The sequence below is a fragment of the Mirounga leonina genome, unplaced genomic scaffold (assembly GCF_011800145.1).
Source record: "Mirounga leonina isolate KUSES-001 unplaced genomic scaffold, KU_Mleo_1.0 Mir_126, whole genome shotgun sequence".
Classification (NCBI taxonomy): domain Eukaryota; kingdom Metazoa; phylum Chordata; class Mammalia; order Carnivora; family Phocidae; genus Mirounga; species Mirounga leonina.
Genome location: NW_023270314.1, coordinates 25,986,839 through 26,005,272, shown reverse-complemented (window position 1 = coordinate 26,005,272; position 18,434 = coordinate 25,986,839). Strand labels below are relative to the sequence as shown.

The following is an 18,434-nucleotide window of genomic DNA, read 5'->3' as shown; positions in this document are numbered from 1 at the left end:
ACTTCCGACAGCATGGCCTGTTCTGTCATGGCTGTGTCAGCCTCCTGGCTACCCTTTTCTCCTCTCTCTCACTGCTTCTTTAGAGGACATCTTCCCAACCGCAGAGGCCATGCCCTGGTGGTCTTGCGGCATAGCCCCAGCCCTGCCACCGTCCGTGTCTGAGTCAGACATTCCGATTCAGCCACTGTACTCCCGGCTGTGTGGTGGGGCAGTGCCTGGTGGGGCCTGAGAGCCCACGAGGGCCGGTCTGGGCGGGCACGCTCCACCGTCTGACCTGCCTCTCCCACTGGTGCCAGGTTGTGTCCAGCGATTCAAGTGCTGCCAGGTCAACATCGAAGAAGGGCTAGGCAAGTCCTGGTGGATCCTGAGGAAAACCTGCTTCCTCATCGTGGAGCACAACTGGTTTGAGACCTTCATCATTTTCATGATTCTGCTCAGCAGTGGCGCCCTGGTGAGTCCAGGGGAGAGGATGAGGAGGGATGGGCTGGGGAAGGCTTTGTAGGAACTAGTGGGAGAGACCAGAGGGGGCCCAAGCCCAGTTTCTCTGAGAGCACGGATGGCTGTGGTCCCAAGGATAATGGCCTGCCAAAGTGCTTTGGCCTGTTGTTTTGAGCCTTTAGGATTAGAATCCACTTAGCTACATCTTGATCTTCTTTACACTCAGCATGACCCCACTCACGTCCAAGACCCCCTTTCAATCAGGATGAGAGCACAAATTAATTATCTTCGCTGCTTAATTTGCCCCATCCTAAGCAACTTCCTAAAATGAACTTCCCTTTCTCGCCTAATACCCCAAATATCTTGTTCTTTACTTTTCACTTGCCCCATATAGGAGAGAGGTTGGGTTCCCCTACGCCATCTCCCCTCACACCCTAACTGGTTTGGAAAACCCATGGCATTAGCAAATACTTAAAGAGCCAGGCCTCTGGTGTAAAGGTGGTTCATATTCTAAGTGCTTATCACTGATCAGTGTGAGGCACAGGGGGCACTGAACACGCAGGCTCCTTCCCTGCTGGAACTAATTATCTGAGCATTTGCTTTCATTTTAGCTGGCTTGTAACTGAGGAGACCTGGACAGGGTCAGGGGTGAGGGAGCTGTTCCCCAGTTGGATAGATTTGAGGATAGGAGGGACTTAGAGATGCTGCACATTTTCCTTGTTTGAGTTAAGGGAAAGCTGAAGAATACAGAATTTTGAAATGCTTTCAAAGAAGGCGGGCACATTTGTGTAGGGATGGAAGCAAAGCCTAATCTGGATGCAGAAAATAGCAAGAAAGAAGCCCCAAATTTAGTGTTAAAGATCCCGACAGTGACTTGAGAAGTTTCGCTTCGACTGATGAGGTAGGAGAATAAGAGGAACTGAAATGGAGGCAGTAGGTGGCAAAGAAGAGCTGGTGGGGAGTGGGGGGCGGAAGCCGGGATTATGCAGGAATGCAGCAGGACAAATGCAGGAGGCCTGAGGGATGGCTTGGGAGCCTGGATCTGAGCCAGGCAGGGGTCCCACTGCCCTGCCTGCTCTGGGCCTTTGTTGGCTCCACAGCCCTTCCCTCAGTGCTGGCTAAGGTGCTGTGCAGCCCAAGATGACAGCAAGGTCTCTGCCCGCGAGACTCAGGCCAGTTCCGGGAGAAAGGTGTTTTGTGACTGTCATCATCGCTCTTCCTCCAATCTAGTAAATAGAAACCCCAAATTAAGAGAACATACCTCATCTGACTCTTCTCTTTCTCATCTCCACAAAAAATAAAAGCAGCAGTGAAACAGAAGTTTTGAACTTTCTTTACTGCCCACCTTTGACAGCTTTTCTTTATTGTAGATGAATAAAACAGGGGGTACTTGGCCCAGTACATGAAGACCCTGTACAATTAGTAGGCTTGAGACCTAAAAATAGTAAAGTGAAGGGGCGCCTGGGTGGCTCAGTTGGTTAAGCACCCAACTCTTGATTTCGGCTCAGGTCATGATCTCAGGGTTATAGGATCAAGCCCTGCGTTGGGCTCAGCAGGGAGTCTGATGGAGATTCTCTCTCTCCCTCTGACCCTCACCCCCACTCTCCACTCTCTCACTCTCTCTCTCTCTCTCTCTCTCTCAAAAAAAAAAAAAAAAAAGAATAACAAAGTGAAGCCATAGCTAAGATGTCTGAGAGAAGCCAAGAAGGGGGTTATGATGGGACTTCAGAGAGAGGGAATAGAGCCACCAGTGACGGGAAGCTCAGTCTGGGGCATCTCACATGTATTGGGTGACAGAGTGAATCTCTGCAAAGAGAGGTAAGGGGAAACTTGACGTGGAAGCTGTTGAGTTTTTCACTGAGCAGACCCCTGAGAAGGACTATGGACCTATGACCTCTCCCCAGCTGCCCAGTAATGGAACTGGAGTACCTGATGTCCATGTGCCCCCATGTTGGAAATGTATCTGCAGGCAGCCCAATTCTGTCCTTCCTTTCAGAACTGTCCGGAGCAGGACCTCCCATTGCAGGACACAGGACTTTTGTTCCACCTGTAGTTTTCTCTCACACTGCAGGACCCCCTCCTCTCCCTCCGCAGCCCACCACTCCAGTCATGGGAATGCTCATACCTTCGTGTTAGGGCGTGACCTCATTCAGGAATTCCAGAGAGAGAAAGTCGGACTAAGATTTTCTTCACCTGAGCATCTCCCAGCCCTGTGACCCTCCCCCTGAATCTGTGGCATCAGGGGCTGAAGGGAGAAAAGATATTATCATATAAACATATAGAGTGTTGGCAAGGACACGGAGAACCTGGAACCCTCATACGCTGCCGGAGGAAATGTAGAATGGTGCCGCCATTTGGGGGAGCTGTTTGGCAGTACCTCAAAAACTGAAGCCTACAGTTACCATGTGAGCCGGCAGTTCTGCTCCTTGGTATTATACCCTAGAGAAATGAAGACATGTCCACATAAAAAAGGATGCGTGAATGCTCGCGGCAGCGCTGTTCACAATAGCCAGAATGTAGGCACACGAGTGTCCGTCAGTGAGGAAGGTAAACAGACTGCGGTACAACTGTACATTGGAGTCTTATTCAGCAGTCAAGAGAAATGCAGCACTGATGTGGGCTGCAGCATGGACGAACTTGGAAAACTGTGCGCAGGGAGAGAAGCCAGTCACCAGGGACCACAGATCGGCTGATTCCCTTCACGTGAAGAGAGAAAATAGCACAGTGGTTGCCTGGGACTCGTGGGAGACAGGGAGGCTAGAGGGTGGCAGCTAGAAGGTGTGGGGTTTCTTTTTGGGGTAGATAAAGATATTCTAAACTTGATTGTGTGGTGGACGCACAACTCTGAATATACTGAGAGCTTTTGCACCGTAAGCTTTAAATCGCTGAATTGCATGGTACGTGGGTTGTATCTCAGTAAGACTTTTTCTAAGAAGCCGCATGAGGCAGGGGGGTGGGGTGAGAGAGACAGGAAGCCGAGGTTAGGCCCGCCGCAGGGGGAGGAGCTGCCGAGGTGAGGGGGGCCTTCCAGCCCGGCTTGCCTGCCTTCAGGCACGGTAGGCAGCCACTGCTTCTCTTTTAGGCCTTCGAGGACATCTACATCGAGCAGAGAAAGACCATCCGTACCATCCTGGAATACGCTGACAAAGTCTTCACCTACATCTTCATCCTGGAGATGTTGCTCAAGTGGACAGCCTACGGCTTCGTCAAGTTCTTCACCAATGCCTGGTGCTGGCTGGACTTCCTCATTGTGGCTGTACGTGTCCTGCTTTCTACTCCCCACCCCTCTGGTAGCAAAACAAAAGCAGGGATGTGCCTTCCTCCAACGGCCAGAGTTGCCTGGGGACCCAGGATGTCGGACAAGATGGAGGTGTAGTTTTGGGTAAAGCTCCTGTCGGAGCACTCAGACAGTGCTCTGAGAGGCCCTACATTTGCTCCAGGGACGAACCAGCCGGCTCTGTGCTCTGGTGGTTCAGCTTAGAAGAGTCAGAGATTAGGAATGGGGAGTGCAAACATTGGTGCCAGCACCCCTTGTTATTAGGCTGGGACCAAGAAGGTTCTTGGCCCACACCAGCAGGCTGTCCTCTTCCTGGTGCCAGGAGAGGGGTGAGGATGACGTGGGTGCTGCTGGGGTCCAGGTTGGGGGGCGGATCTTGGTAGGCTCGCTGCTGACCGTTCCTCTGGACACTTCCATCAACTAAAGGCTTCGTACCAGACTCCTCTGAACAAGTCAGTCTATCCAGAGGAGGTGGCGTTCACACCAAAATAACCTCCCCGCCTTCCCACACATTGCCATTTCCACAGTGGTGATCACACTTAAGAGAATCCTTTTTTCCTCCAGATTCCAAGACCATCTCCAAGGCTTGGTGGCCTCTGATCATCTGCAAGGCTTGCCGGCCATCACCTCCTCTGTTATTTTTCAGGGTTTAAGCTGCATCATCTGTAACTGTTTGCTCACCCCTCCAGCCCTTGTTCCTTGTTGGCTTTTCTAACTGTGTTGAGTGCTTCTGATTCTGTGTAATCACTAAAGCTCTTTTCTTCTAGCCAAATCAGCATTTGAAAGAAAGGGTGAATGGGAATTTCAGGACCAGGGCCTACGGAGAATTCACTTCCTGCTGAGCGCTAAGTACCAAGCAAATGGAGTGTTTGGAGGCTGGGTGGGTACATATAGAATACATATTTCCTCAGCTGTATAGTAAACTACCTAGAGCGTGCCTCTGGGATCCCGAACAGAGCAGCATGGAAGCCTCTGTCAAATGACAGGAGCCCAGCACTCCGCACCAGTGATCTCTGCTCTATAAATGCTTTCCTGTTCCTACACAGTGTCTGCGACTTCCGACTTCCGTGGTTAATGACTCCTTCCAGGAGCTCTTCGCTCTGCTCCTATTTGCATTCCCTTTTCAGAAATCAGGCCTTTAGAAGATGCCGGATGAGGTGAAAGTCACCCTCTGCCCTTAAAGTGGACCAAACAGGTACTGCCTCAGAGGGCACCATCACGAGGCCTCTCAAGCAAGAGGTTTCAGCACTCCCTTCGGCGACTACCGCTGGTACCTTCTGACGGAAGGGCTCCGCCTCCCGCGGACGGAAAGCCCGAGCTCTGAGAATTCAGAAATGGGCTTGGGAGATGGCCCAGAGAACTAAAGGGACTCTGGGCCTGCTCTCTTTCCACAGAACAGGACCACCGGGTACCCAAATAAGCTGGTAAAAGCATTGACCGTCCTGCACATCACCATTTATTTAGCAAACATTTCTATCACTTTTCATACTGGGTGGCAGAGAAATAGAAAGTATGAGACAGGGGCGCCTGGGTGGCTCAGTCATTAAGCATCTGTCTTCAGCTCAGGTCATGATCCCAGAGTCCTGGGATCGAGCCCCACATCGGGCTCCCTGCTCGGCGGGAAGCCTGTTTCTCCCTCTCCCACTCCCCCTGCTTGTGTTCCCTCTCTCGCTGTCTCTCTGTCAAATAAATAAACAAAATCTTAAAAAAAAAGAGAGAGAGAAAAGGAAGTATGAGACAGACATGTGGCCAACAGTAATCCATAAATTCCCCAGCTTGAGGGAGTTGCTGGATTCTTACATTGCCTTGAGACCTGACAGTGGTTCCTAAGAACACCTCTGTACCAGTTATTAGTCAACAAATAGAAATCAAATACCATTCTCTGTGTAGAGCTGTCCCAGAAGCTGTAGGGAGTCATGTGGGGCAGGCAGCCATGGCCCCAGCTCCTTAGGCACTCACACCAGCTTGCAGGACTGCTCGGGCCTGACTCCAGCCTTGCGGTAATCCAGCATTCTGGGAACAGGGCTCCCCCGGGACCCTCCCATCCACTGACTTCTCTTGGACACAACAGTGCATTTTGTATCATGTTTACTGAGCACCCACAACATGCCAAGCCTCCTGCCAGGAGCTGTGGGAGATACAGAGAACAGAAGCCATGGACAGTTCCCTCGAAGGGCCCGAAAGATGAGAAATGTATACAAATAATCACAGTCTAAAGCAGCATGCGCTAAGTGGGAGCAGCTCCAGTCCGCACTGTGGCTGCACCGTTTGCCACCCTGAGTTGTGAATGGAGAAGCAGGCTTAGTTGTGAATGGAGAAAGAAGAACAGCTGGAGCCATCACAGTTTTTGCTGTCTTGTGCCTTTGGCATTCTAGAACATCCAGCAGGTGTAAATTTTAGGTCCTACTTTAGCACCATCTCTGAGAGGCTCTCTTCTTCCCATCTCATCCCCCAGTGACTAGATGTCCAAATCTGTTTTTCATCACCATGTTTGTTTCCCTAATGGATTCTCATTCCTTTGTATTGTCCCTTAAAGCTGCTAAGAGGACTTTTTACAATCACGTGGATAATCCCGACAATTTCCAAGGTTAATTCTCTTTGGTTACAAGGCATGTAATTCCCAGAGACAATGTTTCATTTTGCTCAGGTTCTTGGCTGCACTGGAGATCTTGTCCTGTAGAAGAATTTTGTCATCTTTCCCCTAGGGAAATTTATCCCATCATATCCGGAGGTTAGCCAGCGTATCGGTTTCAAGGACGGGAACTTTCAGAGACCACACATCCTGAATTCAGACTATTACAGACATTCTCCATTTGCAAACGTTCACATCATTTGGAAGAAGTCCACCCAGTGTCTCCCTTTTTTTCCCATTCCTGTAGCCACTGATACCCTGAACTTTTACTTCACCTCAACTCCTTTCTTTTTTCCAGGTTTGATTCTTTCCTTAAAGTGTACTTTCAGCAATGATTTTGTTACCTCCAGTGAAAGTTTAACATGGTGACTCAGGATTATCAGAGCGCCCTCAGCTGCTAAGGAATAGCCCACATAGGATCCTTCTGACCCTGCCTTGGGAGATCTTGGCTAGATTGATCCACTGAGCAGCACATTATCTTGGCACCATTTAGAGCCAACCTCGGGATCGGCATCTGTACCTCCATCCTTCTTCCCACCTCAGGCCTCTTCGTTATCAGATTAACCACCCCTGGCCCCCCCGAAGAGCTGGGTCTCCCTGCCATGTGTGGGGCCCGTCGTGCGTGGGGCCCATCGCCCCTCAAAGCTTAGTGTTTTGTGGTCTTTACCTGGCATAGTTTCTCAGGATGAGGTTGACTCGGGTATTTTGAACTCAGGCACTTAGTCAGGATGGGATAGCTCACTTTCAGGTGTACCTACTGGGGTCTCACTAAGAATCTGGCAATTATAGGGGCGCCTGGGTGGCTCAGATGGTTAAGCGTCTGCCTTCGGCTCAGGTCATGATCCCAGGGTCCTGGGATCGAGTCCCGCATCGGGCTCCCTGCTCCTTGGGAGCCTGCTTCTCCCTCTGCCTCTCTCTCTGTCTCTCATGAATAAATAAATAAAATCTTTAAAAAAAAAAAAAAAGAATCTGGCAATTATAGATTATTTGGTGTTAAGAGTTGGCTGCACTTGGCAATAATAGGCAAAAACACCTCCACGTAGATTCTTCCTGGTAATGATGAATGGAGGGAAAATGATTGGTTGGGCTACTGTGTTCCAGATAAAGCTTTTGAGGCCCTTGTTTTAGACAAAAATTGAACTCTGAAGCATGTGCCCTTCAAAGAACATGAGTAAATAGGGCAGGCTTTAATTCCAGATTCGCTTTGAATACTGCCTAGGACTCCAGGGAAGATACCTACGCTGAAGGATTATGAGCCCATGCATGGATAAAGGTTCACACCCCTTTTAAAAAATTGAAATCCTCGAGCCTGCTCATTCCTCTCCCTCACTAGGTCACGGACATTCCACTTCTACCTCCTGTCAGTCCTGCTGCTTCATTGTAAAAAGAAAAGAAATTATTTTTTAAAACGTTTTATACAGTTCAGAGATACAGAATCAAAGAATTAAAGCCCTCAGCTAGAGATAAAAAGCAACAAATGAAACTGAGTTGCAGATTGTTTCCTTTTTTTCTCCTCTAATTTTGCTTTAAAACATCAATTTAGGCCAAGCAGATCTGTAACCACCACTTTCCAGTAGAGGGAACTTAAGAATGATTGATGGGAACATCTTAACCTATCCCAGAATTTGTGGTGCAGTACTCGGGCAAGACTCCTCCAAGAAACCAGAGCCCCACGCCTGGGTGGCTCAGTCGGTTAAGCGTCTGCCTTCGGCTCAGGTCATGATCCCAGGGTCCTGGGATCGAGCCCCGCATCGGGCTCCCTGCTCTGCAGGAGGCCTGCTTCTCCCTCTCCCACTCTCTCTCTCTCTGTCTCTCATGAATAAATAAATAAAATCTTTAAAAAAAAAAAAAAAGAAAGAAAGAAACCCAGAGCCCCAGACATGTCAGGATTTGATCTGCTAAAGGTAGTTTCCTTTGGTGGGAACTCAGGTCAGGCCCAGGTGGCCCTCGGTATAGTCAGCATCCAGTGTTATGGGACCACCTGGGAACTGCTCTGAGCGCTCTGGTAGGGCAAGGTGAGTTTGGCTCTGGAAGAGCAGGAAGGCATTTGACCATCATGACACCAGGCCTGGAGACTTGCAGGCTTCTCCCCAGCAGGGCAATAGAGTCAACTCCGGATTGTTCAGATACCGATAACCCTCTCTTGGGATATTGTACCTGCCAGTCGGGGAGGTGACCTGTCTGTGGCAGAAGGAGCTCTGGCCTACAAACCAGGAGGGTGGGTCTCTCTTTCTGGCTCCAGAATGCCAGTGTGACACTCGGCAGATTCTCGTGGGTCTCCATGTGCTCCTCTGTGAATAGAATTTCTAAAATTTTTCTAAGAATCCTTCCAGCTGTTTTTCTAACAATGAGAGTAGAAGATGGTCCAGGAAGGGACAGACCTGAGGCCGGTTCATTTTGAGCCGTTCTGGAGAGAAAGAATGGGGATGATAAGGAGAAATATGGGTTCAGTTTTCAGACCCACCCAAGTTCTCATGAAGGAGTCATGGTGGTAGTTCAAAGACGGAGGGATTATTATAGTTGAAAGTGAGAGATGGAAGAATTGCTTAAGGGAGTTCTCGTGGAGCCAAAACTCTGTCTAGAAATTGCTTCCTTTGGTTCTTGCCTTCTCGGGAACTGCAAAGCCAGCTGTGGCGCCTACTGGATATGTTTCCTTTGTTGATGTAGTAACTCATCACATTCTCCAGCAAATGGTTTCTTGTCAACCAGGAGCAAGAGAGCTTGTCCCTGTTGGAAATCCATGGTGAATGAGCTGAGGAGGGGGCAGCTTGTGTGGAGTGTGTGTATTTATCTGTATTCTTTTCCATAGGTACCATTAAATTTGTCTGGCTTAATTTAATGGCAACTTCTGGGAGCTGCAGAGGCTGTAAAGGGCGAGGGTAAGGTTTTTGTCATCTGTTCAGGCTCCTCTCCTTCCACTGGAACGTCCTCATTCCCCCTCTCCCTTCAGCCTCTTCCCTTTGCCAACCTGTATGTATGTTCTACCGCCTCCTCTCGATTTTCTCCTCCCCCCTGTGTTTTTTCTTCTGCCTCTCAACCTCCTTTCCTTTCAGGTCGTTTGAGTCCAAGTTGAAGTAGGCAGCTGGTGTTACCCACTCTCTCTCCCTGGGGGGCCCAATCTGTGTAATCAGTGCTAGGGGCTTTATTCTAACACTCTGGAACCTCTTTTCTTGTTTTTCTTTGTTTTGTTTTGTTTCCTTTTTTGTTTTTGTTTTTCTCTTCTGTTTCCGTGTAGGTCTCTTTAGTCAGCCTTATAGCTAATGCCCTGGGCTACTCGGAACTAGGTGCCATAAAGTCCCTTAGGACCCTAAGAGCTTTGAGACCCTTAAGAGCCTTATCACGATTTGAAGGGATGAGGGTAAGATACTAAGAGCAGCTGATCCTTCTGCATGCCGATGGAAACTGTTTACGCATGCTAGAACTGATCACACGGTGGGAAGATCATTCAGACACGATCTGTGATGCAGCTGCTGATTTGATCCTCCACTCTCTCCCCGCACCTGCCCCGTGCGAGGGGGTCGCATCAAGCTGCCTCATCACATTAATATGGGCCCCACCCCAACAGTGTGCCATCGCAGAACATGTTAACGCTGGCTATTCTCATTTGGCCTGGCTTACCTGTAGCACTCGGGGCGGCTTTCTGGGCTGTTGATTTAATAGGGAGAATCACCAGGTGCAAAGAAGGGGAATTGTAACCCACAGACCCACTGAAAAGCAGAGGCTGCAGGCAGGGCGAGTGCCATGTAGGGGCATCAGCCAGGTGGGGACTGTGGCCTTGCCGTCACTGAGAAGGCAGCTGAAAGACATGATGGCAGGCCTGGAATTGGGAATGGAGCAGAATTTGGCATGGCCCTGGGAAAAGAAATGCTTTTCTTTCTATTCTGATTCCTCTTATTGCACCTTGTTGTTCTCAGCCCAGTCCCATAAGGACTGGCAGCCTCTGTCTGATAGCAAAGCTTTCCTCCTCACCCCCCACCCCTCTGCCCACGCTATATGGTCCCCTATCCTGACACCATCAAAATAACAATCAGGTATGATGCCAGATGACTTCTCAGCTAGTTCTCCTGAAATTTCTTGACACCTGCTATTCCTGCTTTGGTGATACTCCACCCAAATCCAAACAGGGCAAGGTGCTGTCACCCTGCCAACTTAGAAACAAGGCTCCCTCTTTTGGTGCCCTTTTGCTGTCTCTCTTGGTTAAAAAAAAATGTGCATGTGTGTGCATGTGCGTGTGCACACACACACATGCTAAAAAGTCAATTTCCTAAGATCAAGTGGGCAACTGGCTTTTAGTGGTAATCGTTGTCCTGTGGTAACAGAGAGGTCTGTTATACTTAACGAGACCAAGAAAACTCGTTTCCATTCAGATGTTGAATACATGCAGGAGAGCAAACCAGAGGATATGTTTTTAAATGTGCAGACATCAGAATGTAGGAATAAAAATTAAATGGTTCCAGTGGGCCCCAGGAAGCAAGGCCGACTGGAGAGACTAGGTACGAGGCCAGTGCCACCTCACCCATTCCTCATCTGTGCTCCCTGGCCACCGCTCCACAGAACTCCCCACGGTTGGACAGGAGGGTGAAAACGTCACTGCGCCTCGGGAATTGTATTTGTTAGTTTCTTCAGACAAATACTTTTCGCCACCAATTGTGTCTTTTCTGTAGCACAGTCACGGTTCGGTTTACTGCATATAAGCTTTCCGCAACCCACCTAAACCGTCGGCAGGAAGGTCGGGTCCACGGCAACACAGACTTCTTTCATTTTAAAAAACAAAGCAAAACTTGGGAGTCTGAGTCTCTCTCCCAGAAAGAAGAGAGATTTCAGAACGTGTGCAGTGAGGTGACCAGTAGGCGCAGGCTAGAGCGAGGGAGAGAGAGAGTATACTGCGGACGACTCCGTGTTCCGGGTCATCAGACCTAGGACTGCCGTGCCCTCCCCTCCTCCCCCGCCCTCCCACTGTTTTCAGCAAGGGCTGGTGAAACTCTTTTCATAAGTCCTATTAGTTCTGTTTAGAGCGTTGATAATCGGTGTTGGCGACTGAAACACTGAGTAAAAGAAGGCTGTTGAAGACCGTCCTGGGCACACGGTAGCCATCCCAGCAGCCTGTGCTCTTCCTCAGCCGATGCCAGTGATCCTGGACCTCCTAAAGCCAGACTGGTAATAGCTGAAGAAAGCCCAAGAAAAAATGCCCAGCTGACACTTGCTACTAACTTTCTCCACCCGGATGCTCATTACTGCCAGGCCTCGCCCGTGGCAGAAGTCGTCCCCGATGACCAGCTGGGGCCAGCTTGCTCATGAGGAGGTTATTTGAGTCACCTGGACTCAGGGGCCCTTTGGGTGGCCACACCGCTTCCCTTCAGCCCCTCCCCCTCTCCCCACCTTGCCTTGGACTCCCAGTTTCCATTCCCCAAAAACTTCTAGTTGCCAACTTTCAAGTAATTTAGGGACCAGAAGCAGTGATCAGAACCGGCAGAAAGTTTTCTCTGAAAAAGCGTGAGAAAGTGAAACCTCTACATGAAGGTTTTTTTCAGCTAAGAGAATATGAGCGAAAACCAGTTTGAACCAAAAGCCAGGATTTCAAACAATGAGTGTTCAGTAAGGGAAGCTCTGGTAGAGGAGTGTCCCTTGGTTTGGTTGGCTCCGGTCAGCCAGCAGAACTGACCACTTCTGGTTGGGCAGGGGCAAGGGCTCAGGACCCAGTCCTGTACTGCAGTTTCCCAGCCCCTCTGTGGAGGAGTAACTGCAGGAAGAAAAGACTGAATCTGCCTGAGCTAACAGTCAGCTTCCCAGTGATAAACAGGATTAGGTATATACATTTTATTCGAAGGCTACTGTCCTATAGGGCCATATGTTTTCTATTTTTTGGCTTGGGTTCTTACATACACCGACACTGAGCCATTACCCTTAGAAAATGTTCGGTAAGAACTCTTCGTAACCTGAATACCATCCATGCAAGTGGGCTCAACCGTCACTGTGCTATTCCAATGGTGGGCTCAGACCTCCGTTTGGGAGGGAACGTAGGGTCCCAGCCCGTCCCGGGACACTGACTTCAGGTCTTCCTCTCTCCTTCCTCAAACCAAACACCAGAAAATCGAAACACTCATGCTCTTGACAAAGGAACACTTAATGTAGTTCTTTGCTTTTCTCTCCTCCATAGTAATCTTCATTTAAGAGATTTTGCTGTGCTATTAAATTTTTGAGGGTATATAATGCTATGAAACCTGCATGCCTTTTTGTTGATTGTCAGTACATAGTTGTCCATTAAAGCCATGTTCCCTCTGCCAGATATTAAAAGCTATTTGACAGATTTTATAGCATTTAATGAATGGTAATGTTCTAGGCATTATGAGAAGACAACACTGCTCTAAGAATTAGTATCCACTGGAATTTTTTCATCAGTTAAGTAGATCTGAAGCAATCTTTAAGTATAAATGTCCACTGAAAACAGTAACTTCATAGATTGCTAGACCCAAGTTTTAGTAATATTTCTATACCTAGTTTTGAACAATGAATTTTTATCATAACTAAAGGCAATGTAGAATAACCCAAGAGTTGTTAGGGACCAATTCACGAAGTGACTGCCTATGGAAACTTGAATTGCCATTTGCACTTACCTGTAGTGCGAGAGTGCTTCTTGCCCTTTGGTCACTGAGAATATCAGCACGATGACAATTATATATGGAGCACGGTTAAACAATTTTCATTATTAGCTAATGTCTACAGCCAGGAAGAATTATTAGTAAATTTCATCAACTGTTTACTGTTTTATTCATAAAGCTAAGCTAAGAAGTTTTTCTTTGGTTATAATTAATCAAAAGTACATTTACATCATATAAGTACATTGGATTTTATAGGATTTTGTGTCCTACATATCAGAGAACAAGGTTCAGTAAATACTTTTGTGTATTGATTCTTTTGATCAGATCTATGAGTATAAAAGTGGGAAGAGGTCACTTAGTTAACGAGCTAATTATTCTTCCCTGCTATAAATATTACCCCATATTTAACTGTAACGTGTAACACTGTGCAGGACGGGTTAGACTGGGTTAAGATAGTCAGAAGAGTTCCTAGAGGAGGTAGATTCTGAATTGAGACAAAAAGAAGCATTTCTAGGTTTGAAATCTTTTGGGGCCTACTTCCCTATTGCACACTTGTGATGGTCTAATAGAAGGTCATGATCTCTCACCTAAGCTCTGCTGCAAAATGCTGTCACATAGACTTGAGCTTTTGAATTTTGATAATCGACTCTTATTGTCCGAGAAATGATTATTCCATTTGTGGATCATCCTCTTTTTGCCTGTCCTTTTGCACATTTCATTGCTTTCTGGTGCTCCACCAAGGGGTGAGCAACTGTAGAATGAGGAGGTAAAATTCAAATCTGATCACCTGACAAATTTGGTAACATCAATCAATCAATCAATCATTCTCCAAAATAACGTAGAGGATTTTCTAGATTTCAGATATTCTGGCTTTCCTCCCTCAAAGTAATGAACAGTTGAAGGGTAATCATTTTACACTAATGACAGAGTTATTAAATCTAGAAGAGATTTCTTGGTCTAAGAATTAAGAAATAACTACCTCTCAGTCTAAAGGCCTTCATATGTGAATTGGAGAAACACAAAACTAATATTTTAATCTAAAGAAGAGTGACTCCTTAGCAGAATATCATTGCCTTTTTTATATAGGACAGAACAGCTCTTCCCAGCCCCGCGTTCCTACCAGTGACATTGCAGTCTAAGGCGAGAACAGAAGATAAGGAAAACCCAACCCCAAGTCAAGTTGGGCTCAAACGGAGCCCAGAGCTGCCCCCTGGTGTTCGTTCCACAGCACAGCCCTGTGGGCCCTTTTGATGCTGTGCTTATGCAGTGTGTATGTCCTGCCTCTTCCCTGCACTGAAAAACTGAGGCCAGAACACGGTGATACTTCTCACCTCCTTCTCACAAAACATTAGGAAGCTGTGTTTATATCCATTGTCTTTATTTTAAGTCCATTTTAATTTTCCTAGGATATTTAGAAAAAGGAAGACACATTCTTCCCACTTTAGAGTCACCTTTCTGGGCCTTAGCAGTCCCGCTTAAGACAACAGCAAGTGAGAATCAGGGCAGAATGAACACCAGCTTTATTTTCTGCCCCCCCCACCCTGAAATGCTATTTTTACAAGCCCTTTGAACTCCTCTAGTGAAAATTGCCACCACAGTTGAAGTGTTGTCTAGCTACTCTCACCTATAGTGTGAATCAAAATCAAAGTTAAAAACAACCCAGAAACTTTGATTCCTGAAGGGTTTTTTTCCCTTTGCATTTTTTTCATTCCCGAGCCTTACTGCAGTCAGTGATTTTTAACAATATGCCGGTTTTGGGGTTTCAAGAGCAGTGATCTAACTCAGAGCTCTCCAGAAAATGTAAGTCATTCCTATTTCTAATACATTGTGAAGAGTCGAGTCCAGCCCTGGATTGAGCAGAGAGACATCAATCAGCATTAGCCAAACAGGGGTGACTCAGATTCAGAAGCCTACAAAGTCAGAAAAAAAAAAAAAAAAAAGGGCTTAAGAAGAATAATGAACCTTGAGTGAAAAATTCATCTGTTCAGATTTTATTTTATTCTGTTTGGTAGAGGGAATATAGCTTTTTTTTTTCTCTTGAGCCTGCAAAATATGCATGCTCAGCTATTGCCTGAAATAAGATAACTGGCCTTGCATAAAAGAGACTTTGTGTACCATTGACTGATTCCCTGCTAACACCAAAGGGTAGTTCTCTGTGATTTTGAACAATCCTACCTTGTTTTGCAGAGGGGGAATGTCTGTTGAAAGGCAACTGGTGAGCTTGAAATCAGATTTCCCCCACGGGGACATATTTTATGAGTTGGCAAGGAGGGAGACTAGACTAAGAAATAATTTTTTCAGTCCCAGGTTGGAGCCTGGGAGAGAAGACCTAAGTCAACTGGGGCAGGGGAATTCGTGTTAGATGAAATAAATATTATGGAATTTACTAGTATTCCTCAAAATATATTTTAGAGATTTAGAAAATTTTGGTCCTACTTGTGGATCTGTCCAGCCACACTAATTCCAAAGGGGACGTAACGTTTTTATAGTCAGAACAAGCCACACAGTATCATTCCCCTCCTGGAAATCAAAAGAGTATGCTTGCTCATACTTCCTCCCAACACTCAGCAACCTCCCCCTTCCAATGCAGGTGGTGGTGAATGCCTTGGTGGGCGCCATCCCCTCCATCATGAATGTGCTGCTGGTGTGTCTCATCTTCTGGCTGATTTTCAGCATCATGGGAGTTAACCTGTTTGCGGGAAAGTATCACTACTGCTTTAATGAGACTTCTGAAATCCGATTTGATATTGAAGATGTCAACAATAAAACTGAGTGTGAAAAGCTCATGGAGGGGAACAACACAGAAATCAGGTGGAAGAATGTGAAGATCAACTTTGACAACGTTGGGGCAGGCTACCTGGCGCTTCTTCAAGTGGTAAGCATTGCTCTTTTTGTCAATCCTGTGACGCTCAGATAGCTGGCAAAAATTGCATTTGGTTCCTTCTCATTCCTGCATCCAGAATCAGGATTACTCCTAGTAGGCCACAGAGAACAATGTCCTTTCCCAAACCGGTTCCAGGGAGACGCCTTTCCTGAGAACTTCTGAATTCTCCAAGACCTCACTCAAAGGGGATCTTTCACTGTGCTCAGGAGCAGAGTTCTGCTCAGCTACAAATAGATTCCTGCAGCATAAGAAAGTTGCAGAGAGACCACCGTCTCTCCCCAGGACAAAGTATGTATTTAAGGAGAAGGCACGGGGGTGGGGGGGAGGAAGAAGGTAAGTGCATAGGCACCACCCCCACCAAAAAAATGGGAATTCTGATTCAGCAGAATAATCCTATATAACAGCTACACTAAGTGAGCTAAAGAAAAGAATATGGCAGTGCCAGGATGCTGCCACTCATGTCAGCCCAACCCCAGAGAAAGGTCTCAGATTAACGTATCACGGTAAGAAAGGATTTATTTTAATTATGTAGCCTCCCGTCATGTCTAGTTTCCTCTTCCACTGTCACCAATTTTTTGGACTGTTTGATGAGACAGGATGATGCAGTGAAAGCTCTTAAGCTTTGGAGTCAGACAATTGTAGGTTTGAGCCACACTCTGATGTTTATTGCTTATGTAACCTTGGACAAATTGCTCAACTTCCCCAAGTCTGTTTCTTCATCTGTTCAATGTCGGTAATAATACCTTGCACTGTTGTTAAGAGGACTCATGATAGTTTATTAAAATTTCTCAGAACAATGCCTGGCACAGAGCAGTGCTTAATTAATAGTATTTTGCTATTAGGTGTTTTTGTTACCTACATCGTATAGTCGTTGGGAGGATTGAATGCTGTAATGCAGGTGAAACTTTCAACTTGACCTTACAGATAGTAAGCACTTACTGTTAGCTAATATTAGGAGCCAAAGTTAATAGAATGAGCTTTATCCTACTCCAGAGTCTTTTGTTGTTTTATCCAGTTGGGAAAATTGGACCCACAAGTTGAATCTGAATTGGAGCAGCTCCAGGAGACCAATGCACATCAGTCAGCCAATTAGACATTGTATTCAGAGTCCCCACCTTGTGCAAGGTGCTGTGCTTGGCACTACTAGGGCCGCCTGATGAATAAAGAACCACCCGTGCCCTGAAAAAACTTGGAGTCTGGTTGAATAAATAAAACAAATGGGACAAAAAGAAAACAGAGAACACTGAATTGCTAACCCGTATTTGTTTCCAAAATCAGACGAGGTATAGTAGATGGAAAGAGAGTGCAGTTAGGAAGAGCTGCCTGGGATGGAGCCAGGATTGCCATTGACATAGGCTGAATGCAGAAAGTGGTAGGGGGAAAGTTCTGGCCTTGTGTTGTTTTGGGGTTTTTTTTTTTTCACTGCAACTTAGAAATTTTCAGACCCCCATTGCTTATTTAACACCACTGTAAAAAAATGACTTGTCAGTGGCGGGCTGAGTTCCCAGTACCTCAGTAGATTCCTGCCACTCATTCATAAATACGAGTTTGCCCTGGCTTTAGGAAACCTCCTCAGACCCATTTTAAAGACCTTTTATGAGAGAATTGATCCAATTACCATTGTCAACATATTTCTCTGCCAAACTTTGGTGTTATTTTCAGGGACTGAGTCAAAGCTCCCTCGGGACCTGTATTAACTAACAGAAAATTCTGTGTCCGTATGAAGCCATGCCCAAACTCTGTCTTGTGTTCACGCTGAACCTATGAGCCTGGCCTCTGTGACCCCTGCCTAGACCCCCGCCCACCCCCTAACAGGCACAGTCTAATGACTGACTCTGTTTGCCAGGCAACCTTCAAAGGCTGGATGGACATCATGTATGCAGCTGTAGATTCCCGAAAGGTAAGGATACACCTGGCGAAACCACAACCTTCTTAGATGGCTAGAAAGCAAGCAGCATGACGGCGCTTATCAAGAAAAAGGGGGTTAGGACATGTATTGCTTGTCTGATTGATTATAGCTCCCTTTCCTCCTCCCAGTCAGTCATCGCTCTCTTACACTGGCTCCGGATGATTAGGCCGTTGAGCTTTACCCAGTGGAGCCATCTCCTCTTCAGTGCTGCTGACAGAAGTGTGGCTCCTAGCGGACAGCCCTCCCCTCCCCCTGGCCTCGCCATTTGCATATTCTCCCCCTAAGTCAAGTGGCAGGGCAGGGCCGGGCAGCGAGAACGTAGAGCGCCCTCATCCCAGCTGGCGCAGCAGATCCAGTGGTCAGTTATGGCTGGTGGCGATGGCACGTCAGAATGGCCTGCCTCACCCCACGCTAGGAGCTGATTCTCTTCTTTTCTCTCCTATCCTTGGACAGCCTGACGAGCAGCCTAAGTATGAGGACAACATCTACATGTACATCTACTTTGTCATCTTCATCATCTTCGGCTCCTTCTTCACCCTGAACCTGTTCATTGGTGTCATCATTGATAACTTCAATCAACAAAAGAAAAAGATAGGTCTCGTCCCCTCACCGCCAGCGGCCAGAGCTCAGCTCAGAGGAGAGGCACTTCTGTCCCTATCTCTAGAAAGAAAATGCCTCTCTTTCTCTAAAATCCA

At 47.1% G+C, this 18,434-nt stretch overlaps 1 protein-coding gene across 9 annotated transcripts in view; it reads left to right on the top strand.

The window, feature by feature from the left end:
* The window catches only part of SCN8A (sodium voltage-gated channel alpha subunit 8), a 115,885-nt gene that overhangs the window by 87,515 nt on the left and 9,936 nt on the right, over window positions 1–18,434 (top strand). For 7 of the 9 annotated variants that reach the window (XM_035002630.1, XM_035002637.1, XM_035002631.1 and 4 more), the window contains 6 exons: window positions 297–451; window positions 3,521–3,694; window positions 9,583–9,705; window positions 15,537–15,821; window positions 17,677–17,730; window positions 18,193–18,330. In XM_035002630.1, coding sequence (XP_034858521.1) covers window positions 297–451; window positions 3,521–3,694; window positions 9,583–9,705; window positions 15,537–15,821; window positions 17,677–17,730; window positions 18,193–18,330 — 929 coding nt within the window. The remainder of the gene's footprint in view (window positions 1–296; window positions 452–3,520; window positions 3,695–9,582; window positions 9,706–15,536; window positions 15,822–17,676; window positions 17,731–18,192; window positions 18,331–18,434) is intronic. The other 2 variants (XM_035002636.1, XM_035002635.1) reach the window with 1 other exon arrangement.